The sequence below is a fragment of the Limanda limanda genome, chromosome 11 (assembly GCF_963576545.1).
Source record: "Limanda limanda chromosome 11, fLimLim1.1, whole genome shotgun sequence".
Classification (NCBI taxonomy): Eukaryota; Metazoa; Chordata; class Actinopteri; order Pleuronectiformes; family Pleuronectidae; genus Limanda; species Limanda limanda.
This window is the reverse complement of record NC_083646.1, coordinates 25,495,822-25,521,235: the sequence shown is the minus strand read 5'-3', so window position 1 is coordinate 25,521,235 and position 25,414 is coordinate 25,495,822. Positions and strand designations below refer to the sequence as shown.

The following is a 25,414-nucleotide window of genomic DNA, read 5'->3' as shown; positions in this document are numbered from 1 at the left end:
TGTGGATGTCAACCCACTGCTCAGCAGGGAAGATTTGTAGCAGCCGCCGTACAGTGTATTGCTTTATGTACAGCCAAATCTGCGTGAATGCGGTGCAGTCATGCTCTTGCCTCAGTCACATTTCATAATACCTCGGTTTTAACATACATTACTGAGCCAAAGCATATTCTGTAATTTTGTATCAGTGGCTGAAATAATTACGAGCTGAAAGGCGACTATCAGAGCTGTCTTTTATAAGAGAGAAAGTGTTGAGAAGATCAGCGGTGGGGGTGTATTATGGACCCCCAACTGTTACACATACATCCACATACTTAAGCCACCAACCCAGTTGCCATATCCCACCGCAGTGCAAAGAAACCCCAGCTGCTTGCTGCCAACCAGCAACCAGCCTAATCACGGCCTGAGATTGCCAATATCCTGGATGCATGCTTTAGATATCTCAGCTCGATCAGTGCCAGCGTAATGTGCCACCAGAGACTCTTCTGTCTGAGGTAATCTTAAGAATAAAAACTTTATTGTGATTTTGTATTGAATTTCACAGACTGAGGAACTCTGTGACCAAATCACATTGTTGTGTTTCAAACCGGTTTGTCACATCAAATTAAGTCTGGAAGTGGAAGCTGATTAGATGTGTCATTTCCAGGATCATTTTAGTTTTAAAGCACACCATGGAAATATGTTAAGTTGGAGGGGGATAAAAGTCGAGCATCATGGGCCTCAGCCAAATGGGTACCAAGCCCGTGTGAAATAACCCAAGAGTTCTGCAACCTTTAGTTGGCAGCATTGGCAGCTCTCTCTCCCTCTCTGCCCCTCCACGTCTCTCAGTCAAGCTCTCCCTTTCTCGCTCTAATTCTGAGCTTGTGAATATTTCCATTGCACAGTCTAACCAACAAAAAGACCAGTTGCTTTTGGCCTTTGAGTTTTACCGGGGGACTTTTAATCATCACAGCTTTAGTAACCGCACTTTCAGATTTGCCAGACAATACAATGGACCCACCAAACCAAGCCCTGCTCCCACGACAATAGAGCCAGACACAGTTGAATCGCTTTTTTCCTCCTCAAAACAGTGCATAATTATGCATACTATAGTGTGACTGGAAGAGCTGTCTGTGCTTGACTGTCTGAAGCTCAATCTGTCTGTGTGCTGGACGGATACAAGACCAGATGCTGGTGTATCACGGACTGTATTCCTTGGAGTGAAGAAGCTGTGAGGACCGCTGACACATCTGTCATCCCTGATCTCTCTCTGGAAGATGCTGATTGACAGGAACACTAACAAAGCTGCACCTAGCTTTATCCCCTTGGGCGGACGAGCACCCATGTGGAAAAAAAAACTGCCTGGAGAGAGTTGGGAAGAACATGGCAGCTCTGGCCTTTGCCACAAACTCCTGCCATCCGTAGCTCCACACGACATGGCTGGGTGGCAGCGAGCAAGCCAAAGCTTCCATGTCAGCCAAACCCGAGCCTAGAGAGTAGGTCAGAGCTCTTCGATTCAGCTCTGAGGTGAAGGATGGAAAAAGAGGGCTTTTTTTCCCCCTCACACTGCCAGGCCTTTTACAACATGGACACTGCGGCTGTACAACATCAAGTCTGTTTATTTTCTCAAGGAGATCCCCTCTGTATATTGATGAGTCGTCTGACACAGATCACCTCCAGCTCAACTCAAGTAAAAAAGACCATGTCTGGAACGTGAGACCTTCATAAAATATCAAAGTCACTTAGGCATCCCGGTCAATATTCATTTGAAGGAATGAAGAGATTACACATGGTGTGGTACGGCTATGGAGGAACAGCAGTTAACTGGAGCTAAGATGAGGCTTTCAATGTCTGATAAACTCTGCGACCTCTCTGTCAAGACCACACCTGTGGGATCTGCTTCTGCCAAGCATGAGCCTATAGATCGCAAGTGACACTCCGTGACTCATAGGTTAACTTTTTTTGACTTGCAAATTACATACATTTCAAGTGTGAAATCAAACCAAAGGGGTCAGAGCGATGTGGCGAATGGTGGAGTAATGATGAGGTCTCTGATGTTCCCTTTGACAGCTGAAACACAAGGCTTCTCCTGGTGTGTTCATGTTATAACTCACGGCCAGAACCAGGCCGGGAGATAATGATGATAATGCGTTTAAGTCCCAGGAACACCGGGCCTTCAGTGGGATCTGATGACCTCATTATTTCTCATTAGTCTCCCTGAGGCACCTAGATGAAGACTTTAAAGGTGGTCCAGAGGTTAATCCTGCAGAGAGAACGAACCCGCTCCCCTGTATCTGTTTCTGTGGCTGTCAGACGAGCTGCCTAACTGTTCATTTGGCTTGCAGACCCTCCAACTTTCTGTGTGGGAGCCTCTCCTGTGTCACAGATAGCCTCCACTGCCCCAGATAGCCTTTTGCCTGATAACCGAACAGAGGGATGAATGTCTGTCGTAGTGATCCCTTCCTACCCACCTCGTTCTCCGATGACCTCTGACCCTTAAGCTTTGCCTCCCCGCATTCTAAATCCCCTGGTGCCGCATGGATGTGTCATCCACCTCATCCATCTCACATAGTGACGTTATTACTTATCTTCTATTTAGAAAACCGCATATCCGCGCTTTCACACTAAATCTAAAACTGCAACCAAGACTGATGTTTAAAATAAAGAATGCCCGTCATGTGCTACTGCTGCTGCAATGATACAGTATTTCACACATCTGGGTTGCTTGTATTTACTGTCAATAACTGAGGATTGCACAACAACCTCAATGCTTGAGAGTACTGCCAGATGTTCTCCCCCCCCCCCTCTTACCGCTTTTATTTTTTATGTTTTGGGAGCTGAAAGTCTCTCAGGTGATGACAGGCTTGGGAAATGTGAAGGGTAAAAGACAGCTTTGTGCTTTCCAATTAGCTTTGTGATTTATTAGCCTGCTCCTAGTATTGGGATTGTCTGGTATCAAACCCCAAGCCTTACGGATTCAGTTTCACCCAGAATGAAGAGGATGAGAGACATAAAAATCTCAGAACATCAAAATGTATTTATACCTCCCTCAGACTCACGCATTCCATAGCAAAATCTCTACAGCAGTTCAGAGATCTGAGACATATGTTGAGATGCAACATACAATGGAGCAATGGAGCGAGAGAAATACTGAGATGAGCTAAAAACTACCAGATGATTGAGTTAATAACACAAACATGACACAAGAAAACAGTGAACGACTGCAGTGATTAGTGAGTTATCGTCAGGATTATATATTCAGGATGTGGAAAGCAGCTTCATTGCAGATTTGATTTATCTCCAGCCGTATCTGATTGGTATGTGTGTGCTTGTGCATATGTGTGTGTGTCCATGGTTTGTTTAGACTGGTCGGGAAAGCGTGAGACCAGAGTGAGTGGGCAGAGGCCATACTTTAGGGTTCAAAGTAAAGCGGGGAGGGACCCCTCGTTTTGGAGGAATGTCGAGGAGGAGGCCTGATGGTTAGCTGGAGATGGTGTAATTAAGGGGTGTGATTGTGAGAACCTTCCCTTCCTCAGGCCTTGCAAGGGTCACAGATAAAAGAGCAACCCTTAGCCTCTGTCGCTCTCACGTGTAGAAAATCTCTGTAATACAGGTTAATGTGTGGAAAAGCTCACGCACATTAATTCCAACTTGCGTAAACCCAATCAGAGGGTCAGCTTACACTCTACCTGATAGTGGCTGCAGGGGTTACAGGTTGTGGCTCCCCAATACTGGGAGCCAATTTGACCGACAGGGCCACATAGAGCTTCTGAGAGAGCGTTATAAATTAGACTGCACTGGGAGGCTCCTTCTAATCATGTGGGCCTGTGCGCGCCCTGTTGGTGTGGCTGTTGTAATTTTGCGCTGTTCGACGTGCTATTTGCAGAGCAGGAGCTTGATGACACATTGCCGGGTCTTTCTCTGCTAACGCGGCACTGTGCGTCATGTGCAGCGGCAGGGTGTGGCGTGGGAGGATAAGTGTGCTGTTGTGTTTGCTGACTGAATGCATCAGCATTTGTTTGGCAAGGCGCCGCAAAATGTTGTTGCCCCCCCCCCCGACGCCTCCCCCCTTAAACCCACCTTCCCCCTTTTATATCTTAGCCAAAACCGAAAGCATCCACACAGCTGGCCAGCTTTGTGATCATCAGCCATCATTCACACTCCAATGAAATCCTGAATACCAATAATCCTCAGTAATGGAAACAGACACAGATTAGACCAAGTGATAAAATAGTGTATTGCCCTATTCAGCTTTAATGAGATGTATTCTTCCTGTTGCAGCACGCCATTAGTTTAAAACATGTGAGCGAGTGTGTTTTTATCCAGCCTGTTTGCAAGTCGCTGCAACCCGTTGAAAGAGGTCAGTGTGATACAATTTCTCGACGTCTCTTTTGTTGTGTTGTCACACAGTAGAGTTGCTCGGTCTGGACAGGAACAGGAAGATGGAAAAAAAAAGTCTGTCAGGCAAAACAAGTTTTCTGAAATATACTCTAGCTCTGGGGAGAAATGATTCACAGGGCATCGCCGGCTTTTTTTGCAGGAGAGGCGGTATAATCCTTTCAAGAACCCCCTTCCCCAAACCCCTTAGCACTTGATCAACTCCAGATGAGAGGTTTGATCAGACCCTGACGAATCTCCTCTTTCTCCTATTCTTCTTCCTCCTCCAGGGTGCAGGATAGAGAACTGCGAGTCCTGCTTCAGTAAAGACTTCTGCACCAAGTGCAAGTCGGGCTTTTACCTACACAAAGGGCGCTGCTTTGACAAGTGCCCAGAGGGCTTTGCTCCACTGGAGGAAACGATGGAGTGTGGAGGTACGTGAAACAACACAGATATGTACAAACATGAAAAGATCCAGTGTCAAGGGTAGACACTCTTATCACCTTTCCTTACCTGTACACAGTATTTTAAAACTTCTCAGCTGGCCTGCTTATTTCGGACCTGTAAACAAGCAGCTCAGCTGGGACCAGACACAAAGAGGTTACAGTGTCCCAATGAAATGTCTTCAACCCTGTATTTAAGCTTGACCTAGGGTCTTCGAGTTGACCCTAAATGATGCTCCGCTGTGGTTCACTGCACATCACTGCTCTTGTGTCTCTGCAGAGGGCTGTGAGGTGGGCCAGTGGAGTGAATGGGGAGCATGCACCAGGAGAAACAAAACCTGTGGCTATAAGTGGGGTCTGGAGACCCGGACGCGGCACATTGTAAAGAAACCACCGAAGGACACGATACCTTGTCCCACCATCGCCGAGTCCAGGATGTGCAAAATGGCCATGAGGCACTGCAGGAGAGGTGAGAATTTCTTCAGTCAGTTCCAACTCCATTCATATCCACTTTCAAGTGTTACACTAGTGTGGTGAATATTAAAGAAAACAGCCCACTCTTCCCATAGGAGAACTCCTTCCCCCTCGCTCAGTTCCACCTGTCTCATGTAACCCCTGTGCCTTGCACTCAGTCTTGTTTTTTCACCGTCTGTGTTTTTGAGGTGCACAGTGACGAGTCCGTGCGTGAAATATCTGTATTTTTCCATGGCGGCTCTGTTCGAGCCAGAACTTTTTCTGAGGTATATTTTTCCCCCCTCTCGCCCATCTCCCTCACTCTCCTCAGTGGAATTCTTCAAAGTCAGAGCTGCAGGTTTCCTCAATGGTCGTCTCTGTTTCCTCCCATCAGCTTGAGAGATATTTGCGGTGCACGCAGCGTGTATGTCGGGCCATTAAGTCAAATGTGGAATTTCTCTGTCTGTGAATACAGCTAATGGAAATATTTTTTTATTCAAGAAGTAAACCATTTCTCTCAGACGGTCCAAACACACCATTTGAGGTGATGGCCTCAGTTAGAAGGGCTTTTAAAATAAATGTCTTTTCCCTTAATGTACTTTTACGTCCCTCATAAACTCTGGATTAGGATAGGCCAAGTGTAAATATTTAATTCACCAAATAAGGAAGCAATTACAGTGGCAGATATTATTCAGGCTGTCAAAAAAGAGAAAAACATTGTTTAACAGAAAGAGGAAAATATTCTAACCTCGCAGATTTCTCTCCATTTTTGGCCCAGAGTGTTGAATTGGAGGATCATCTTGTGAAGTGGTGAAAGAGTAAATAAACTTGAAATAAACCCTGATAGTTTCTCATATTTCAGCACTTCCAAGGCAGGCCCTGCTCTCTGAGTTGGAAACTGTGATTCCATGGCACATTTAGTTGCTAAATCCCTGTAGGGGAAATTCTCCCCCAACCCCCACGCACCCCTTCATGACTTTACCGTGCCTACTTGACCTTTTCCAAGAAACTTTATGACCTGCTTTAATTAAAATTTGGCATTGTTGCGCATGGTTACTGGCTTCAATTATCTGAAGCATGAAGTCACTGATGTGAAGTCGTTGTGAGGCCTTAATTGTGTGCATAGCAGAGCCAAGTTTCTTCAGGCCTTTAGAAACCGACAGTAGGCTCCCCATGTCCATCGTACTTGAAGCTACTGTTCCCTGGTGCTGCGGTCATTGTAAACCACTCAGTACAGTTCCTTATCCAGTAACTGTTACGTCTCTGTGGAGGATCAGGCCTCAGTTGTGTTGTTAAAAGCTGTGTGTAAATGTGTCACCGTGTCTGCATGTCAGGACTCTCTGGGCTCGTGAAGGGATGTGGTGGCCTGTTTAATAAAGTTACATTTCAGACTTAGGCATGTGTAGTTAATGACCCCCAAAAACACACTCAGTCTCTCAAACACCACCTGCTCGACCTCTAGTGAAAAATACCCACTTGGCAAAAGCCAGTGAAATGCAACACTCTTCAGTTCAAATAAATATGATGTAAAAATGTAAGCTGTAGTCGAGGTACTAAAAAAACACCCAGCAGATCCGGAGCCGTCACATGGGAGCTCGACTGACTGACATTGTAAAATAATCAACCGGCAAGACTGATAATAAAGCATGGTCTAATGGGAAGAGAGGCCAGTCTCTCAGATGCAGGTGATCAGGAAGCGGTGAAGAAGATCAGTGGGTTCATGGACGGGCTGCATATATGGCTTAGGTCATTATAAAATAACTTGCGGTGACCTTTGAATTCTCAGTGACTGTAAACTATCGGCCCTGAGGGCAATGCAGCATGGTCAATTTCATCTTTAGATATAATTTAGAAAACTGTAACCTCAATGCATGGATTTTGCAATCAGATAGAAATGTAAATACAGTATAAGAAGTGCTTATTGTGATGACTTGGAACTTAAGACAGTCCAGAAATCCACTTTTTTTTATCATTTTCATCGGACACCAGACACCAATGTTTAGGACAGGCAGAGGATTATATAACTGCACACCATAAAGATGCTGTGGATTAAATGGAGTCAGGAAATAAGAGAAAGCACCATGTAGGTGTACGCTATTTATGGCAATGCTTATCTAATCTCCCTGTCTTGCATTTCTACATATCTACGAATTTAAATTACACTGGATGTCATTGAAGGATCCCCGTCTTCCGGCTTAGTCGAGGCGCACAAGGACAACATAAATGATATACTGCTTTTCCCTTTCTTTGTCTGCAAAGTTCTAATCCCTCTGTAAAACATGTAGAGAAAGTAAAGCCCAGATGATGTATGTCAAGAGGCGAGGGAGATAGGACGAGTCGTGTACACTGTGTCTGATGTGTTGCTGATCAGTGTAAACACTGTAAGTGATTCGCACCTCTGGGACTCATTTGCTTTTCTCTGCCAGTGTTTGCTAGAACAGCAGTATCCTGGTATCATGCTAGCACATGGATAGACTAGAATGGCTGTAAGTAGAGTGCATACCTCCACCAAGGGCCAACAGTTACCTTAAGTCAAATTGCACAAACTTAGAGTTATTAGTAATCGAAATATGATTTTCTTTTAAAATCAAGATACATGCATGATATGGATCCTGGTAAATCTGTAAAATGTTTTTTAAAAAAGCATTGTTAAAGCAAGTGATAAAAAACGACTGTATCCGCCTCATTGTCGGTTCTGTGCCAAAACTTAATAGGTTCCTTCTTCCCCAAATTTCATGGAAATTTGTTTGGGTGTTTTTGTGTAATCTTGCTGTAAAACAAGCCAACCAACATGGTCATGGCAAAATCTGAACCCCCTTGGCAGAGGTAATGAAATGTGTGGTAATAGACTGTCAAACGTTGTCTAACAGCCAACTTGCTGTTAAGCAACTTGTTGAAGTTTGGGAGAAATACGACTGGAGTTTAGTGTTTCGACCAACTGGATTTCACTGAATATTTAGGCTCTCAGATATATGTGGGCGATCTTATTGCAATGACATCTGCATTAATGACATTGCAGGAAGGCTGTAGGGGACATATATGTCAAAAGGACTATTTATGCATGTATCCAAAGCGACTTACAATTTGTGCATTCATTATCTATGAGGAGACATTTAGGGTTCAGCATCTTGCCCAAGGACACTTCAGCATGGGATTCGAGCTACTGACCCTCTGGTAAGAAGACAACTGCTCTACCCCCTCAGCCATAGCCGCCCAAAAAGTGTAATACTCCATTGAAAACTGTCCTACAGACAATCTCGTCTTGTTTCGTGGTGGTTTTGGCTGGCATGTGCGTCAGGCATTTTCATTTTACCCGGGAGACGATAAAATACTCCTCTATCATCCTGTTCCCTGGAGTGATGCTCTGAACAGGCCATAAACAATAAAGAGACTTTATTAATAGCTGCTCCGGCCCTATCAGCATCAACAGACTGGGTTCCCCCTCTCTCTGTCTTGTGAGCTGATGGGAGGAGAGGAGAGGAAAGGTGAGGAGAGTGATGACACTGCAGTGCTCAGAATCTCCATATTGATGCCATTAAGTAATTCCCTACCTAGATTTCCCAGCAACCCCTGTCATCAGATTCACTAGTGTTAAAACAGACTTTTTACCCCACGCCCTTCACTGCATATCAATCCATCTGCATACTCTTTCCTTTCTTTCCCTCTTTTGCCCACCCACTCTACTATAATCCTCCATCTACAGCTGCTACTGTCATGTCAGTGACAGGAGATGTTGTGTAAACAACTTAAAATGTTAAAGCCGCAAAACTCTTGCTCTCAATGTAATCCCCGATTTGGGATTTAAGAGGGAGTAAAGTCCAACACAAGTGCACCATTGCAACCTGGGCTAATTTCCGACAGTTTTACAAATCAGCTTTCAGATTCATTGACGGCACAAAAGTCTCTGTAGTGGTAGCAGACAGGAGGGACACTCTGTTCAGCACTGTTTGCTTGATTTGTAGGTAGAAGTAGTCTTTAGAGGGGCGTTTGCTGCTGCGGAGGTGGCCAGGCCCCAAGTTAACCCAACCAAGAACAGAAGTTTTACAATATGAAGTTATGAGTTATAAAAACTTTATAGCTTAGCAAATTTTGGAACTGATAACAGAAACATATTTAAGACACGGTTTTCCAGAATAATGCAGCTCAATTTACAATCAAAATGCTTCAACAAGGCCATGAAGACTTACACCTACCCCGCTGACCACATGGAAAGAAAAGAGGCAGAGGGAGGAATAATGGGAGAAAACAAACACACAGTGCTTATCTTTGGCCATCGTTTTATATACCTTTACTTGGACAGGCATTTGTGGAAGTATTGATCTCCGGTGTGTGTAACCAAAGAAACCATTTCGCTATAGGGCTCAGCTGAGGCCAAGCCCTTCGTCCCATCAGTCATCTCAGTGTTTGGATCCAGCCACCGCTAATACTGACTGTCATAACTTCTGTGCAATTTTATGTTTATAGTGTAACCATGATAACTACCTCTTCTAGTCACCACGCTCAGCCCATTCCCACTGCCATCATTTGAAACCTTGGATAAACACGTTTTGTTACATTCTGTGGCAGGGGCTAAAGCCACTTAATTCTTCCTCCGCAGTGTGAAATCTTAAAGGCCAGGAAAGCTCTTTGTGTCTGTTTAAGGCCACTGGAGAAGACAGTGAGGCAGACAGTTGTTTAATTTACCTACAGTCTGCTGCTGGGGACCAAAGTGAACCCAGAAACACCCCAGATTGACCAGACCTCAGATTTTGTTGACTGATGAGAAGCCAGTCTGGTTCTGCGGTGAATCCACACTGCTGTGGACCTCCTGGTCCTCACCGTCTGCGAACCATCTGCTGCAAAGTCTCTGCTCCTGTAAAACGATGCACAGAGCAATAGTGATTGCCTAAAAGCCGCTCTGGAGGAAGCGCGGCCACCTCGTCTGTAACGCACACAACTCTACACACCAAACAACTCCGATTTTTGGCAGTCTTTATATACGAGTGAGCAGTTGAGGCGCATGCATGCATATGAGCGAACAATTTTGGTGTTTACACCCACTGGGCCAAGAGGTTTGAGCTCTGGCAAAAGATGCCGTTCACTTCTTTTCATTTTAGTTACGCACTCAGCATGATCACATCTGAGTCTGGCCTGTGTTTGGCTTGGAAACCCATCATCCAAACACATTTCTGGATGTGTTTTTGTCAGATGTAGCCTTATAGCATCAGGCCGACTTTTTTCTAGAACAGACACATGCTTTCAACTTGAGGTTAATTGATGGAGCATGCTCTTCTTGTCTCAAAAGAAGGGCTCATGGTGCAGTTTGTCAAAGCCAAACAACAGTCCAGCACCGCTCGAGCCACCGTTCTGAACTCTGGCCAAAGCATTTCAGATCAGTAGTTTGCACTTCTGCTCTTCATGTACTTATCTCATTATTCCAATTAATGTTAGCTGGGTATGCTCTACTGGAAGTCACTACATTTGGATGGGAGAGCTGGTACACAGATGACAAGTCCCGCTCCAAGTTCTGACACAGTGGAATGACAGTGGTGATTAACGGCGATCTCTGGCCTGGGTAATATCACGGACAATCCGGATCAGTTCTTCCCGCCAGCGGGAGCTGAGTGCGGAGCATTTTCCCAGGACAGAAGGAGAGCACTAATTGGCAGCCGCCCTGTCATAGTGATTATGTTGGCCTCACACCGCTGCCTGTTGTGACTGGGGGAGTCATGGCTTAATCTACATTTAATAAGGCTGCTCCATAGGGGCTGACACAGTAGCTGGTGAGAAGGTCTAAGAGGTATGCTGAGTGCCACCTTTGAACAGCGTCAATGGGCTGGGCTGGCATCTGACTTGGATAACCGATAACCGATTTCCCCATGCTGTACACACGGCTGTGAAACTGTGAATCTGAGATGATGGAGAGTGTTTTGGAAGCCTTGCACTGTGCTGCAGTGAAAAATAGCTTGGGTGAAGAGGAAAGACACATCAACCAGTCATTGACTTGGCCAGGCCCTGCATCCTGATGCCAATGGCAGTTATGGTCACTGCTGCGGTCGCAGTCACAAATTAACACAAGTTCTGTTACAGCTATCCCATATTTGCAAATCTCCATCTCCAGCCATATATTATTCTTTTTCCTCTCCATCTGTCTCCACACTTATGTTTTATATCTCCTCCTTACCAGATGAAATTGATTATCTAGACTCATGTCTGGACAGGCGATCAACACTTGCTTTATACTGATCGTCTCAAACCAAACTTTAGTGTTTCATTTCGTACATTGTAGTAGTGTTAAATCTTCGGAAGAGAAAGTCATTACCAGTAGTCTCTGAGAGTACTCTGTGCTGGGTACATTCCTTATTGGGGGTGGGGGTGGGGGGTAACTCTGGAAGCCGGGAGGAGGAGGAGGAGGAAGAAGATGAGGGGGGGGGGGCTCTGATTAACATCCCACTAAGTGCCCCTGCTCTCTGACCAAAATAAATATGGATGCTGTCATTTTGTCAGCAACTGCCTTCAGAGAGCAATATTTGAAACACCCCATGATCCTGCTGGCTTTTATATGGAGAATCCATCGTCATACCACAGGCATGAGCCATAAACATGTGGAGGCCTTTCAAAGACCAGGGGGTGGAGGGATGGAGGGAGGGAGGGAGGTGGAAGAGGAGGGGTCAAGGGCACTCACTGGGGTTTCATACTCCACATTATTGTCATCTGGTCTTTTCCAAGCAGGAAGAAAGAGGAGGGGTGTGAGTGAAGTTTTTTTTTCTTCACACACTTTGGATCAGTTGAGTTGTGGTTTTGCTGAACTGCCTTGTGTAGATTTGTGTACACACATAAGATGCAGCCGTGCTCTTATTTGTTTGACTCACTTTGCTGTGAAGTGTGCATTGGTTCAAGTGTTTTCCCCGCCCCGCCATAACTCGATGTTTCATCTCTTCTGGGTCTCTAAGTTGCAAAGTATTATGAAATAATGACCAATCAATCATTGGCTTTTGAAAACCTTTGTCAAAGAGAAGAAAACTGTGTTGGTAGCAAGGCTTCATCTGTCATTATCTGGCAGAGGAAATGAGGCATATGGGCTGACATCAAGAGACCCCCTTAAAAAACAGACGCACACAAACAAACAAAGTGGCAGCAAACTGGTGTGGGTTTGCTGCCAGAGGACGAGGAGGGGGAGATACTGTACTGAAGAGGAATGTTTTCATGTTCTCATGCCCCCATAAACGGGAGCTATTCCCCCCGCTGTGCAGTATATGGGCTGATGCTGCCAATGACACGGTCAGGGCCGTTACGCAGACTGTCGCTGAATGTTCCCTCGATGGGCAGTTTGTGCTGTTCCACCCGGTTTTCCTTTTACAAGAGTCAAGACACGGTCGGTGTCTTTACAGGGATGGATGGCAACAGCTTGTGATGAGATCTTTGAAGTACGGTTCAACTCGTAGGGCTCCTGTAAAATATCTTATGACCACCAGCCAGAGATTTCCACTTGTTATACGACCTAGGTTTGCCCCCGGACCACAGCTGGTGATTATCGCCTTCTTTATATTAGATGGACGAATGGAGAAATCGATATAGTGTGGTGCTAAAGGATTTTACAGGACAGCTTCAGGAGTGGTACTCTGTAAAAACTGTAATGAAACCTGCTCCGCCTGCATTAAAACATTTCATGAGAATGGATTTGGATCGTGCCATGATGGTCTAAATGTAGTTTTGGATGCTATTCCACATTCTGTAGATGTAACATTCTAGGAAAACTTTATCTGAGGTTTTCGAACAGGATCAAATATCAAATGCAGGTGTAGAGTATCATCTGTTTTCTCCTTCAGTGCTTTTCACAGTCCTCATTTTAGTCTAACCTCTAGTTTGAAGTGTCAGGGTTTCTCACCTCATATTTAGATCTTGAGCTGTTCAGAGTAGAATCAGTCTGCACCTCCTCTCTCTGTCTGCCAGACCTCCAGGCCGCCCCTGCTGCCAGCTCTCCTGTGGGCCGCAAACGCTTTCATCAGTGAGCAGACGAGGATGCACACACACACACATTTATGCAGCAAGGGTGTCAGAAACCTAACAGACACAGACAAACAGTAAAACAGACCTCACAGGAAGAGCAAGTAAGGTAACATCTACTCTTTTCCTCGTCCCTGTTTCTATTCTCCTACTGCCGTCTTGCCCTTGAATGACACTCTGTCGCTTATGTATCACATATCACAGTGCGTGGCTGTTTGAGGAACAATGTGCATGCCACAGAGGAGGGATTTGTTGGCGCGCGGCACACATTGTTCGAAGCAGTGCTCCTTGCACCGGAGTCCTCCCACTCCAGTGGTCTGGGTGGAGGAGAAAAGAAGGAAGGCGAGGAGTCGAACAGGGAAGCTTAAAACATCTGGTGCACAGTTGCACTGGTTCATCCACCAGAAGCTGAGCTCCTCTCCTCTCCTCTCCTCTCCTCTCCTCTCCTCTCCTCTCCTCTCCTCTCCTCTCCTCTCCTCTCCTCTCCTCTCCTCTCCTCTCCTCTCCTCTCCTCTCCTCTCCTCTTCTTCCCTGGCGGGCGTCTTTATGGAGACATCACAGCTTTTAATTACAGCTGGTGATTTAGAGAGAGGCTGTGGCTTCTGACCCACTCACGCGTGGACCAAGTGTAGGCTACAGACATGCAGACACAACAAGACAGCAAGTATAGGCCTGCTGGCCCTTGGCTGTGTGTGAGAGAGAGAGAGAGAGAGAGAGAGAGATTCAATCTTCAAAATGTGTTTGAAGATTCTGAGTCCTCCGTCATGCCACACCTTATTGCCTTTTCAGAGCACATAACATGAATGCTCTAAGGACAATCTCACGATATGATTGAGTGGTTGGTGTCATGAAACCCAACCCGCTGCAGGTACCATATCAAATCCCTTCAATATATGTGCTGCTATCTGCTGGGTGGAGAGGTTCAGGACCGTGATCCCGACAGGCCTTGAGACAGTTCTTTCGGATTAGTGGGAGCTTAACTCTCCCTTTGATTTAATTCCTTTCTCCTTCCCCGACTGCATCTCTGACAGATGCTGCTGCCGTCTGGAGTACACAGACCTCTCCTCTGCGAGGTGAGACCCTGAAATGACCGTTGAAATTGCACTGTAATCATACGCTGCTTAAAACAAGAGGGAAATGTCTGCCATATGCCTTAAAAAGCCCTCTGTTTGTGTTTGACTGAGGGGAAGGGGTATTATTGACAAGTGCGGGAGAGTTTTGCCTGCGTAGAGGACCTGAGTAGCGGTGACTCTTATTGCCCGGGTCTGTGATCAGATCTGTCAGAGCCACTCAGCTGTCTGTCTGCCTGGTGTTTGACAAGTGTTTGATGCAGCACAGGCCTTAGAGAGGATCAAGCCCTTCCTGAATTGGCTTTACCACTCTCCCTGTGCAACAGGATCTATGCGAACACTTCAAACACTCCCTTTCCCCCAGCCACCACCACCCCTTTCTTCCTATGAACTATTTTTATCAAAAAATATGTTCAGTCTGTTGGCTCATCAGAGGAGTCGGAACAACAGTGTCCTCTGAGAGTTAGTCCAACAATCAAAGAAAACAAAAAGTGCCGGCCAGACTTGATTCCCTCATCACTGGCCATTGCACGGGGATTGCAGCATGATCCTGATGGCCCCTGTCTCTGTTTTGGTGTCTAAGCCCGTCTGACTTAGCTTGGCTCCCCGCTCGTTAGGGTCTGGTCCTGTTTTGGGACAGTTGTGCTCCGTGTCCAAACATGTGAGGGATTTCCTCCTGGAGTCTCCCACTAGAGAGAAGGGGGGATGAAAGGACTTGGGCAGAAATGAGATATAAAGAGGGACTCATGCTGGACAATTTCCTCCTATATCCTCCCCCCTGTTCCCTGAGAGACCCACAGAGACCAGGAGGATGCAGACCACATGGAATTACAGAATGAAGTGCATGTGCATGAGTGTATGAGCAGATCTTGTTGTACACATTCACAGTGGAGATATGCTCATATGGATCACACATTGTCAAGCGCGTTGACTAATTTGTAGGTACATATTTTGTGCTCTTGGAAAACTGCATTCTTGAGTCTTCTTAATTTGATCAGTTACTTGTTATGAGTTTGCAGGCATGTTAGAATGAACGTGCATAACGATTAAACATTTTCTGGACAGAGCTCATTTTAGTTTTAAAATTAAAACATATTAGTATGGAAGTTAGCCACAGTTGAGAAATACTGTACTATACAGTTGATGTAAACGCAAGCTGGAACCACACAAACTGATGAAGTGATGAAGTGCGTTTTGGTCTTGGACGCAAATAATCTTGTTCGCTGTAAGTAAGCTATTGAGTGTATCTTATTTTAGTAATGCACTGCCTGGCTGACAGTGTACTAGTAGTTAACTGTGTCGACAAATTGTTTATTGAAACCCTCCTCCGCCTCATAACCCCTTAGGGATGCAGAAAGCCTCTTACTGGTAGGGTACCTTATTGCATCGCCCCTCATGGCTGTGTTAACAACCATTTTGTCCCTCTCCATAAAGTGGAGCTAGTGGGCTATAATGCAGAGGGATCGTTCATGAAGATTTAAAAAGGCTCATGGGTTGGGGCTCAGCCAGGGCCAGGGCCCTTTGTTGGGGGTTGACCCCCTTTTTTTTACCTGAGGGCTCAGACTCAACAGATCCTGGAAATTTAGATCCCCTTTCTGGGATAAACAATAAGGTTTATGGCAGGATGTGTGTTTCCTGCCTGGATCCACCGTCAGTATGAGGGTGATTTTAGAAGGTGCACACTTTAATCCTGGTGGGGTGAGCGAGACAGCCTCGTGACGTCCTGTGGAGTGAGTGTTTATCAGTCGACGGTGGACAAGCCTGATTTGCCGTGAAATAGAAAAGGTAGAGTGTCTAAACACTAAACTGAACTGTCAAGCTTTTATTAGCTTGTATGTCTTAATGGTATTGCTCAGAAAATGAACTGTATTGAGCTGTGGCAGCAAGTAATACTGCAGGTAATCAGTGTAAAGACATGAAAATGTAGATGACTGTTAGAACAGAAGAGAGCAAGAGCAGCTTGTTATCAAATATTTAATAGAACAAATAAATCCCAGATTGATCCTGTGTCAGTTGAAAATGATTAATTTCATCAGCCCAAAGCAATACACTTATCGGAAACTAAGATGGATGACTATCATAACTCTGCGAGACACTTCCTGCTTTATATCACAGCATATGGGAATTATAAGATGGATCAAAGCCTTTATAGAGATCTCATCTTGATAAAGAAGCTATGGAAATCAAAGCGGAGTGCGAGGAGCTTTTTCTATCCTGGAGTAACGACAAACAGAGTTAACATCTGTAATAACTTCCCAGCCAGAATGATGAATCTGCTACTGTGTATCCCAGCAGGATTCCTGATCTGCGGATCTGCGGATACATATGAAACCACTCCCTCATATGCTGCAGCTATCTCCAGCTTGCTCTGCGTCGGCCCCGTGCATGCAACAGATATAAAAACACAGACCCACACCAGTAGTTAGCCTTCAGTAACATCAGGCCTCCCTTTGATAAGTGCTGAGCTTTATATTTTTCTCATCAGAAATGAAACACAACATTAAGCCACTCATTAAGGTCAACTAAAGCTAATTATCCCTCATTTACCCAAGTGCCCGTGGGGCAGGAGAGCCCCATATACTTAGGCCCAGATGTGTTGATGAGTCAGTCAGGGGAGATAGCAGACCACAGAGGGGGGCTGCTCACTTCTCTCTGAGTCCTGCGGTTTCAAGGCGCATCAGCCTCAGCCAGTCGTGATGCCTGTTCCCTGCCTGGCTGCTGACGTTACCGTCATGACACCATGCAAAGCCACTGCCATAGAGCGAGCGTCCATTTAGTGGTGAAAAATGTTGATAATTATCAGTTATACGCCTTGATTCAGAACTGAAAAATGAAGAGTGACTATCATACCTCATGAGCTGGCACACTGAGTGACTCTTGCAGAGGCTGAGTCACATGAACAGCAGGCTGCCACGCCAGTGACCTCTCATTGCTCCAGGGGGCGACAGTTTGCGTACTAAACTACAAGCCTCCACATTTTGGCAGCTTCCACTGGAAGTGGGGAAACCGTAACAGTTGGCAGGATGTCACAGCCCAGAAACCATATCACGTCATGTGATTTAACTTCTCAGACCTAATTTCTTCTTCCCAGTGTCTGGTACCTCCACCAGACGTTTAGAAATAATGGCTGAACCACGAGGATGATGAAATCTAGCCCTTGTTGCTGAGACCAGTTGTCTGGGGATGAGGCATCTGCTCACTGCAGCTCAGGAGAGGCATTGATAGTTTGAGGTGAAGTTTGTTTGAAGCTCTTTCAGTAGGTGGTGAATATGGTGTGATGAGAGAATATGGGGTGATGAGATGCTCTTCCCTGTTGGATATCTGCTTTGCAATTTGGACTCAAATGTTGTTTTTAGGTTTGTTTGCTTTATGTGATTTGATAAGACACCATCTGGTTCAGTTTGGAGCCATTTTTAACTTTCCCATTACAGAGAGTTAGAGCTGCAGTAGCCATGTTTGCAGCAGTATCCAACAAAAGTCAATGCACTTTACAAATCAATGAAAAACTACACATTGTTATCATGTTAGTCAACATGTCTGTCTGTTTTTGTTCATGTCAATAGCAACGTCAGGAAAATAGCATCTTTATTGTGATTGAGGTGATTTAAAAAGATTTTGTTCTACTGGAGAAATTTAAAATTTCGGCACATGAAATACATGAAACAAACACATTCTGTATTATTTTGAATTTCTACATATTTGGTTGTATTTGTGTTTTCTTTTATATATTATTGATAATACAATTTATGGTCAAACTGTCAAATATCAAGCCTCAATTGAATTTTTTTAGCATAAAGTTCAATAACCAGATCTTAATAATCATTGCCGTTCTGTTAAATATAAGCATCAGGCGATACATTGGTATAGGACAGGTTTTACTCCCTCATATCAGCATCTGCTCCAAAAATCTATCGAGCTCTATAAATCAATATTGTTAATTTTCTTCCTGGATTTCCTGATCGTTGCATGCCGTCACCCAGACTGGAGCCGATAATACCTGAAAAACTGAAGGCTGGTGGTTAGTTAAGCCACAATTTTCCTGTTTACTGTTTTGAAGCTTATTAAATAGCAGAGATGTGATGTCGTTCTGGAATCTGTTTCATAGTTGATAGAACTGAACATGTGACTTCATTCATTTAAATCATTACATTTGTTGCTTAGCAATTTAATTTTCCTGTCTTGTATCGTAAGTAACGAGAAACCGATTCAACTTCTTGATGAATTTGCTCAACATCACACAAATGATTATAGAGTTCTAATGAATAGCTTCAGAGCAACACTGAAAATCTATATTGGTTGTAATTCAGGAGGTTACAATGCAGTGCTGACATGCGATGCAGCATCAAAGTGGATGTTGGAAAGCAGAGAAATCATACCAGCAGTTTCCATACTGCAACACTTGGGATGATCGAAACTGTGTTAGTGTTTAAGTTCATGTACAGTAGAGGAAACAGCTCTGGAAAGCCACAATTTATTTTTTTAGTTTTTTGGAAGTTGGCCTAATTTCACATCTGTCATGGAAGGTTTCCACTTGATAACCTACCTTGGAGCGCTCAAGCCATAGGTGGGAACCCAAACGGCACAAGGGAACAGTTACCATATTGTGTAATGCAGCAGAGCATGACTTTGGGCTCTGAGCTCAAACTTTAATGGAGAACAACTTTAATGTGCTTGGTCATCATCTGTTCTGTTACCTTCCAGGACAGGCTGCAGCTGCTTCTAGCTGGTGTGATCGACCTTCTCCAGTGGGGAAAAAGCGTGCTGTCTGCACTGACCATCCAGCGTATTAATCACCGTGCCAGTCATGCATGTTCGGCTGGGACTTCTGCGCTTAGAGACGTTAATCTCCGAGTCGGATTTTCGCTTTAACTTATTGTCAGTGAAACGAAGCTTCAGAGAGCGGAGCAGTGAGCTAACCTGCTTTTTTAATCTTCCGCGCGCGGATCCTCCGCTGGGTCACAGATGAGAAAATAATGACCGACCTAATCCCAACATTAGCTTTTTAAATCGGAATGTGTATGTTTTAAATCATTCTCGCCTAGCAGTGCGGTGATAGTAAGCAGAGCCCGAGGAAAGGGAATGACAGGATGAAAGAGTGAATGAAAGAGTGTGATCTAGAGTAACCTTGTTAGGGCTAAGTGATGCTGTGCAGAGAGCCTCTTGTCAGTTGGTTGGCAAGATGAGCTTTGTGTAAATGATTGTCCTCTGTCAAAAGGCTGAATTCTTTTTTCCTACATCTGACGTCTGCGTCTCTGCTGCAGTAATATTATAGCTTATTCACTCCGTCCAGATCTGTATCTGTTTCTGCCTTTTTTACACTTAAGCATTATTTTCATCTGTATCATGTTCTCCTCCTCCTCGAATGTCGAATCAGCCTTCTGCAGCGTTTCCCCGCAGCCAGACAACAGCACAAAGCAACATGAACCGTTTTTGGGCCTACCTCCGCCCCCACGCCTTCATGAGCCTTGGGTCAGCCGAGGTCGTGCAACTGTGTCCCACCTATAAATTAAGTGAAAACTAAGTTCAGGGGCAGCGGCATAGATCAGTGTCAGAGTCCGTAACCTTTTCCCAGACAGAGGAGTTGTCGGTGTGTGTGAGCAACGAGAGCGCTGGCTGGCTACAGATCCTTTCCCCTTCACAGCATTATAAATGTATGTGTGAGGAGGCCCTTAATGGCTGCTAATCCAATTTCTGCCACTGAAATCAAATCTCACTGGCGCCAGTAGTTCTCTCCTTCCCTCACAAATAATGGCCCCTGCTTTGGCTTGTTTATGAAAAAGACAAGCCGGCGAAAAATTCCCCCCGGCTTTACCTTCCCTAAGTCCACCCAAATCTTCTTCAAAATTGTTTGGATTATTATTTTTTTGCCTGCCCTCCACCCAACTCTCTATGCCGACGAGGAGTTATTAATTGACTGTCTGCGTGGAGCCGAGGGACAGGGTAACAGGAGAGCGGGTACAGTTTTCAGCAGTATAGGATCCCATTTACCGTATGTCTTAATGCCTCCTTGAGGTCACCCATTGATTTTTCACAAACCGCAAGCGATGGAGATAAGATTAGGGCTTCAGTTCCTGCAATGCCGATGGGGCCGTTAGTGGATGAAATCACTTGGCCTGTGCTGACCGTCGCTGCACTGCTCCTTTACGGCAGGTCATGGCCTCTTTGTTTATAGGGTAACATATAGATAACCCCACACCAGCCTCAGGGCCAGCAGAGAACTAAAGTCTCTTCCTGAATCTCTGAGTAAAAGGCCTGATTTCAGAGGAATACAAAACTGTTTCATGTTGCAGACCTTCCCTGGTGCAAATGTATACATATTCTTGAGTTTGGTCGCCCTTTCCAAAACAAAGATATTAGCTCTGACACCGATGATGGGAGCTTTGGCTTCCTTCTCCCTGGATATGGATTTGACTGATTATCTTTCAGTGCATCAGTTGGACAAGTGGTCATATTGCCGTTCCGCAAGGAGATATTATTCTGGAGTGCAAGCCTAATAATATGATACGTATAATAGCGCTTAACTCTGAGTTGGATCTGCACCATGCAGTCGGCTCTATTATTGCTGAGGGCCTCAAATAGCAATACAGGGACATGGAGGGGAAAGGGAGAGCGGGGATGATGGGGAAGAAAAAGAAAAAGTGCCAGATCCTGACTGGCTTTGAGAGGTTATTGAGGAACGTCCACCACAGTGCGTGCGGAGGAGTTTTAATTTTTTTTTTTTCTCACTGGTTTGGCAGCTAAAACAATTGGAAACGACACTAAGTGTTTCTCAAGCTCACATAGGTGATAAAGAGGATGAAAATTACTGACGCACAGGCATAAAAGCCTTGTTTATCATTCACACATGCATGCACACACACACACACACACACACACACATACGTGCTCACAAAGATAAAAGAATTTTGCAAAGGTCATTTTTGACAGCGGTAAACAACTACCCCACCGCAGCCTCTGCTTCTGATTCACAAAAACAAAACATTTTGATTTGCTCTTGAGATTTCTGTTTGTTTGTTTGATTTACTTTTAATTTCAAACTCAAACACAAATGTCAAGCTGGCAGAGAGAGAGATCGTATCTATGAAGGGAAACTAAACATTGGTGAAATTATGGTTTGCTGCTGTGATAGTAAATGCCGCCAGAACGGAAAGAGAAGTATAAAGAAGGTTTATAATTTCCTGATAAAAGCCATATTCTTTTTTGATTCGATCCATACTGTGCCAGTTACGAGGCTAAACAAAGACAGACAATGATTTGAAACCTCCTGTGCCTTCCAAGACAAAATTATCTTTACATGCTCTAAGATTTATGAATTTGTACTTGGTTTTGAAACCAATTGAGATGACTTAATCATTTCTTTCCAGGCAAATTAAACTGTTTCCTCTGTGAACTCTGGTAATCAGTTTAAGTGATTACATTGGTCGTAAATATGAGATGATGAAAGCTCAGTGTTCAAAGTGCACAGGGCCCTGAGGAAAGGCAAAATGGGAGTTCTTGGGTAGATATGATGGACCATCTCACCAGGACTGGTTCAGATACTGGGGGAAGGGTCTTATGTGGGGATTGGTTGCCCTCTAGCTGTCAGCTCTGAGATTGGGTTATGAAATATGGTCTGAAAACGCTGAGGAGGTGAGTTTATGACGTGTCATTAGTTTCTTTGGGGAGTTTCAGACACATAATTCTGTTTGAGTATTGAAAAGTCTGATAAGTGTTGAGTTTTTACAGGAAAACTGGTGGCTCATACAAATCTGATCTTAGCAGACAAAATAAATCTTCCAGGGTGTGTCGGAGCCTATGATGGGTTTGGGTTAGGGGTTTTCTTCCGAGCAGAGCTGCAGTATGGAGAGAAGCTGTCAGTAACCCCAGTTATTGTACAATATCCAGAATCTGGTCAGGATATAATTTTAAAGGGATGAATGGAAAACATCAGGGTTCAGCTTCTGGGATGTTGTTTGGTTCCTGCTATAAAGACTTCCATAACGTTGTTTTGTGTATTCCATGTGTGACATGATAATTAGATTTTTATACTCTTGACAGCTGTCATCGGCTTACAGAATAAGACACAACAAGCAACACAACAAAAAAAAGGCCTGGAAACAGTTTTGCACGACAAACGCAGAGTTTTCAGGCTCGATGGCAAACAGCTTAACAGACACAAAGATTTTGCTGCTATAAAATCCTCATTTGTTTCTTTTTTAAGTATAATATAGATAAATACAAATTGAAGATTCTGCACTTAGCTTTTGATCTTTATTAAATGCAGAAAAAAGGTGGGAGTTTTTTGCACTGTGCTATACGTGCCTCTCTATCCTTTGACTATATAATTTAAAATAAAGATAGTATAACCACTAAAACTCATAAATCCCACTAAATTCAAAAGCTGAGACAGCAACAATTCAAAGTTACCTTTGGCTTGAGTTTAACGATAAGTAGCCTTGCAGGTTAGTTATAAATAATGTTTTATAATGTTAATAATGTTAATTAATTCAAATTTATATTTTTCATATATTGATGGGAAAAATTTATAATTAAGCTCAGTTTTTTATTTCAAAGAAAATGTATCATTTCTGTTTTATATAGTTAAAACGTAGTTGTAAGATTCACATCTTGACATAATTTTAAGCAAAAGTTTTAATAGCAGTAGTTACTACAGTTTGCTTTTCTAGGGCAGACATGTCCAGCAAGGCTTTTTCCTGCTACTGCTTTAACTCCCTCCCTTCACACAATGTTATAGTTTGTTACTATTTGTGTGTGTGTCTGTGTTTGTGTGGCTATGTGGCTGGATTAAAGATCTCCTGCCCGGTCCTGCACAAGCCAGGAAAACCACTTTTTAACTTAACTCTCAGATATTTATTTGTGTTTTAAGCAATTGCTGTAAATGCAGGCTTTTTCAGTTTAAATGCAGCTTTGCGTCCAAGGAATGGCCCATGAGGGCTTTGCCCGTTACAGAGGGAGTTTAATGCTGCACAATGTACTTTATTGCCGTCGAATGTAATTCGTTTTGAGTTGATTGCGCTGAATGCCCTGTTTATCAGGCACCTAGCAACACTGTTTTGAATGAAAATTACCTCTTTAAAGAGCAATTAGGAAAATGGACCTATAGGCCAAATGGCTTTCAGCTCCAGATTTACTTTAGCAAACATTATCATACCATAAATCACGCACAAAATCTAAAGTGGCATCAGCAAAGCAAGTGCACAAAGTCCTCTGGTAATATTCCTCAATTGAAGGGCATGAGATTTTGATGGAAGAGATGTGGAAGTTGTCTTCAAAGGGCAAATTTGTGCTGTGAGCGAGAAACTTTATTACCATGGCTCAGATTGGCAATGTGACTCAAAAATAACAAGATTAAATTAATTGCAGGAAATAGCTCTGCAATGGTTTGATGTTTGCATGCATCTGGATTATTCATTGGGAGACCCTATTAGCAGAGCAATATCTTGCTCTCTCATGCGTGTCGGCTTAAACGAGTGAATATTTTCAAATCTACCTCACAGTGCAGCCCTGCGAGTGGGAAATGGGGCTTTTCTATGGGGTGCTTAAAAGGCCACCGTGATGCCAGCACATATGAGAAGGCAATTAGAGATAATGTCACATTTCACACACTGTTACCCTGTTTTTTCGTGAGAGAAAAAGCTCGAACAAGTGCAGTAATAAGACCCAGAATGTGGCAGCGATAGCCCGCGCTCGAGATTTGTTTTTCTGTAGTGTTTTCCTGTGCTTCCCCTCTCAGCGAACCATAGCGCGGTTTGTTTCTTTGTGTTCTAGATCGGGATCCAGATAGCGTCTCATCATCCAAGCCTTACTCCACTTTTCCCCCCATTACATTTTCTTTTCCCTTAAATTCCCTCACACTCACTCCCCCCTCGCGCACACACATCTCGCACACACACCTCGTTATCTTATTTGTGGCATTGGCAGCCAGATTGTTGCTCTGCGGTTCGGTAGCCAGAGTTTTCTCTGTCACAAAGAGCCGTGGGTGCAGAGCCTCCACCGCACAAGCTTCCATGAGAGCAGGAAGTCAGTTCCCAGCATTCCTTGCCCATCCCAGTGAAACCTGGGATGGATTAACCTTGGGCTGGGGGACCTTTCCAACTTGGAAAGAGAGTTATGCAACTTCCCATACTTATCTCCCGTCTCTATTGCAGTGACGGTGAAAAGTGTTGGTCTGAGCAGACATTTGTTTAAAGCTGAGGTTCAGTCCTGAGTGTTGGAGCAAACCTGATATGTAATGCTCTCTCATAGTATATATAATGTGCACTTCTTAATGTAATGCAGCCCTTTTTAATAGTAAATGTTGCATAAGACATTACTATAACGCATTTTAAGGAATCCTTATGAGCCATCAATTCCAACTGAGATATTATTTAGAGAAACCAGTGTTTTTCAACGGGAACCTTTTTATTCCATGACTTTATCAGATTTAACTCTTGGATTTTGTGAGGACATACATGCTCAAGTCTCAAATCCTGGGTATTCCAGCACAAAATGAGCAGGTTGAGCTTGCTAAAGCCCCTCCCACAGAGGGTTGCATGTCTATACTTTGACTGTGCATACGTCTGTTCTACAGTAAAAACCATCAAGCGAAACTCACAGGTCATTAATCTAATGCTTTGAAACCAATCCTCGGTCTCCACACATCAATATGTTGCATCATCTCAGTGGTTGTTTTTCAAGTCGTATTCAGAGCAGACGATCAAGTATGAAATCTAAAACTGTCCCGATTAATACGGCCGCACTTTGCCTGCTGCAGCCAAAGAAAAATGCTTATTTGCCAATAGTCTCTTTACAGTGCGGCTGGGTCAGTGAGGCTATGATGATGAAACAGTTTTTTCTGTGGAAGACAGACCTGCATGGGTCTAACCACAAACAAAATACCTGATGAATTCTGTCATACTGAATGAGTTTTTCTCATCTGTATAATATCAATATATTGAACACTTTTTTGAGGAAAAAAACAGACGATTTAGTGGTATACAAGCTTGGTGCATTGCAAGCAGGGCCGGATTTACCTATTATGGGTTTTGGCAGCAAAGTCTCCAACCCCCCCAACCACCACAAACACGTTTTTCTCCTAACCCATTTTACCAAGAGCCCCAGACTCTGGAT

General features: G+C 44.2%; 1 protein-coding gene across 3 annotated transcripts in view; it reads left to right on the top strand.

The window, feature by feature from the left end:
* rspo2 (R-spondin 2) overlaps positions 1–25,414 on the top strand; it is a 32,629-nt gene that overhangs the window by 5,417 nt on the left and 1,798 nt on the right. For all 3 annotated transcript variants that reach the window (XM_061081285.1, XM_061081286.1, XM_061081287.1), the window contains exons 3-4: positions 4,644–4,787; positions 5,077–5,265. In XM_061081285.1, coding sequence (XP_060937268.1) covers positions 4,644–4,787; positions 5,077–5,265 — 333 coding nt within the window. The remainder of the gene's footprint in view (positions 1–4,643; positions 4,788–5,076; positions 5,266–25,414) is intronic.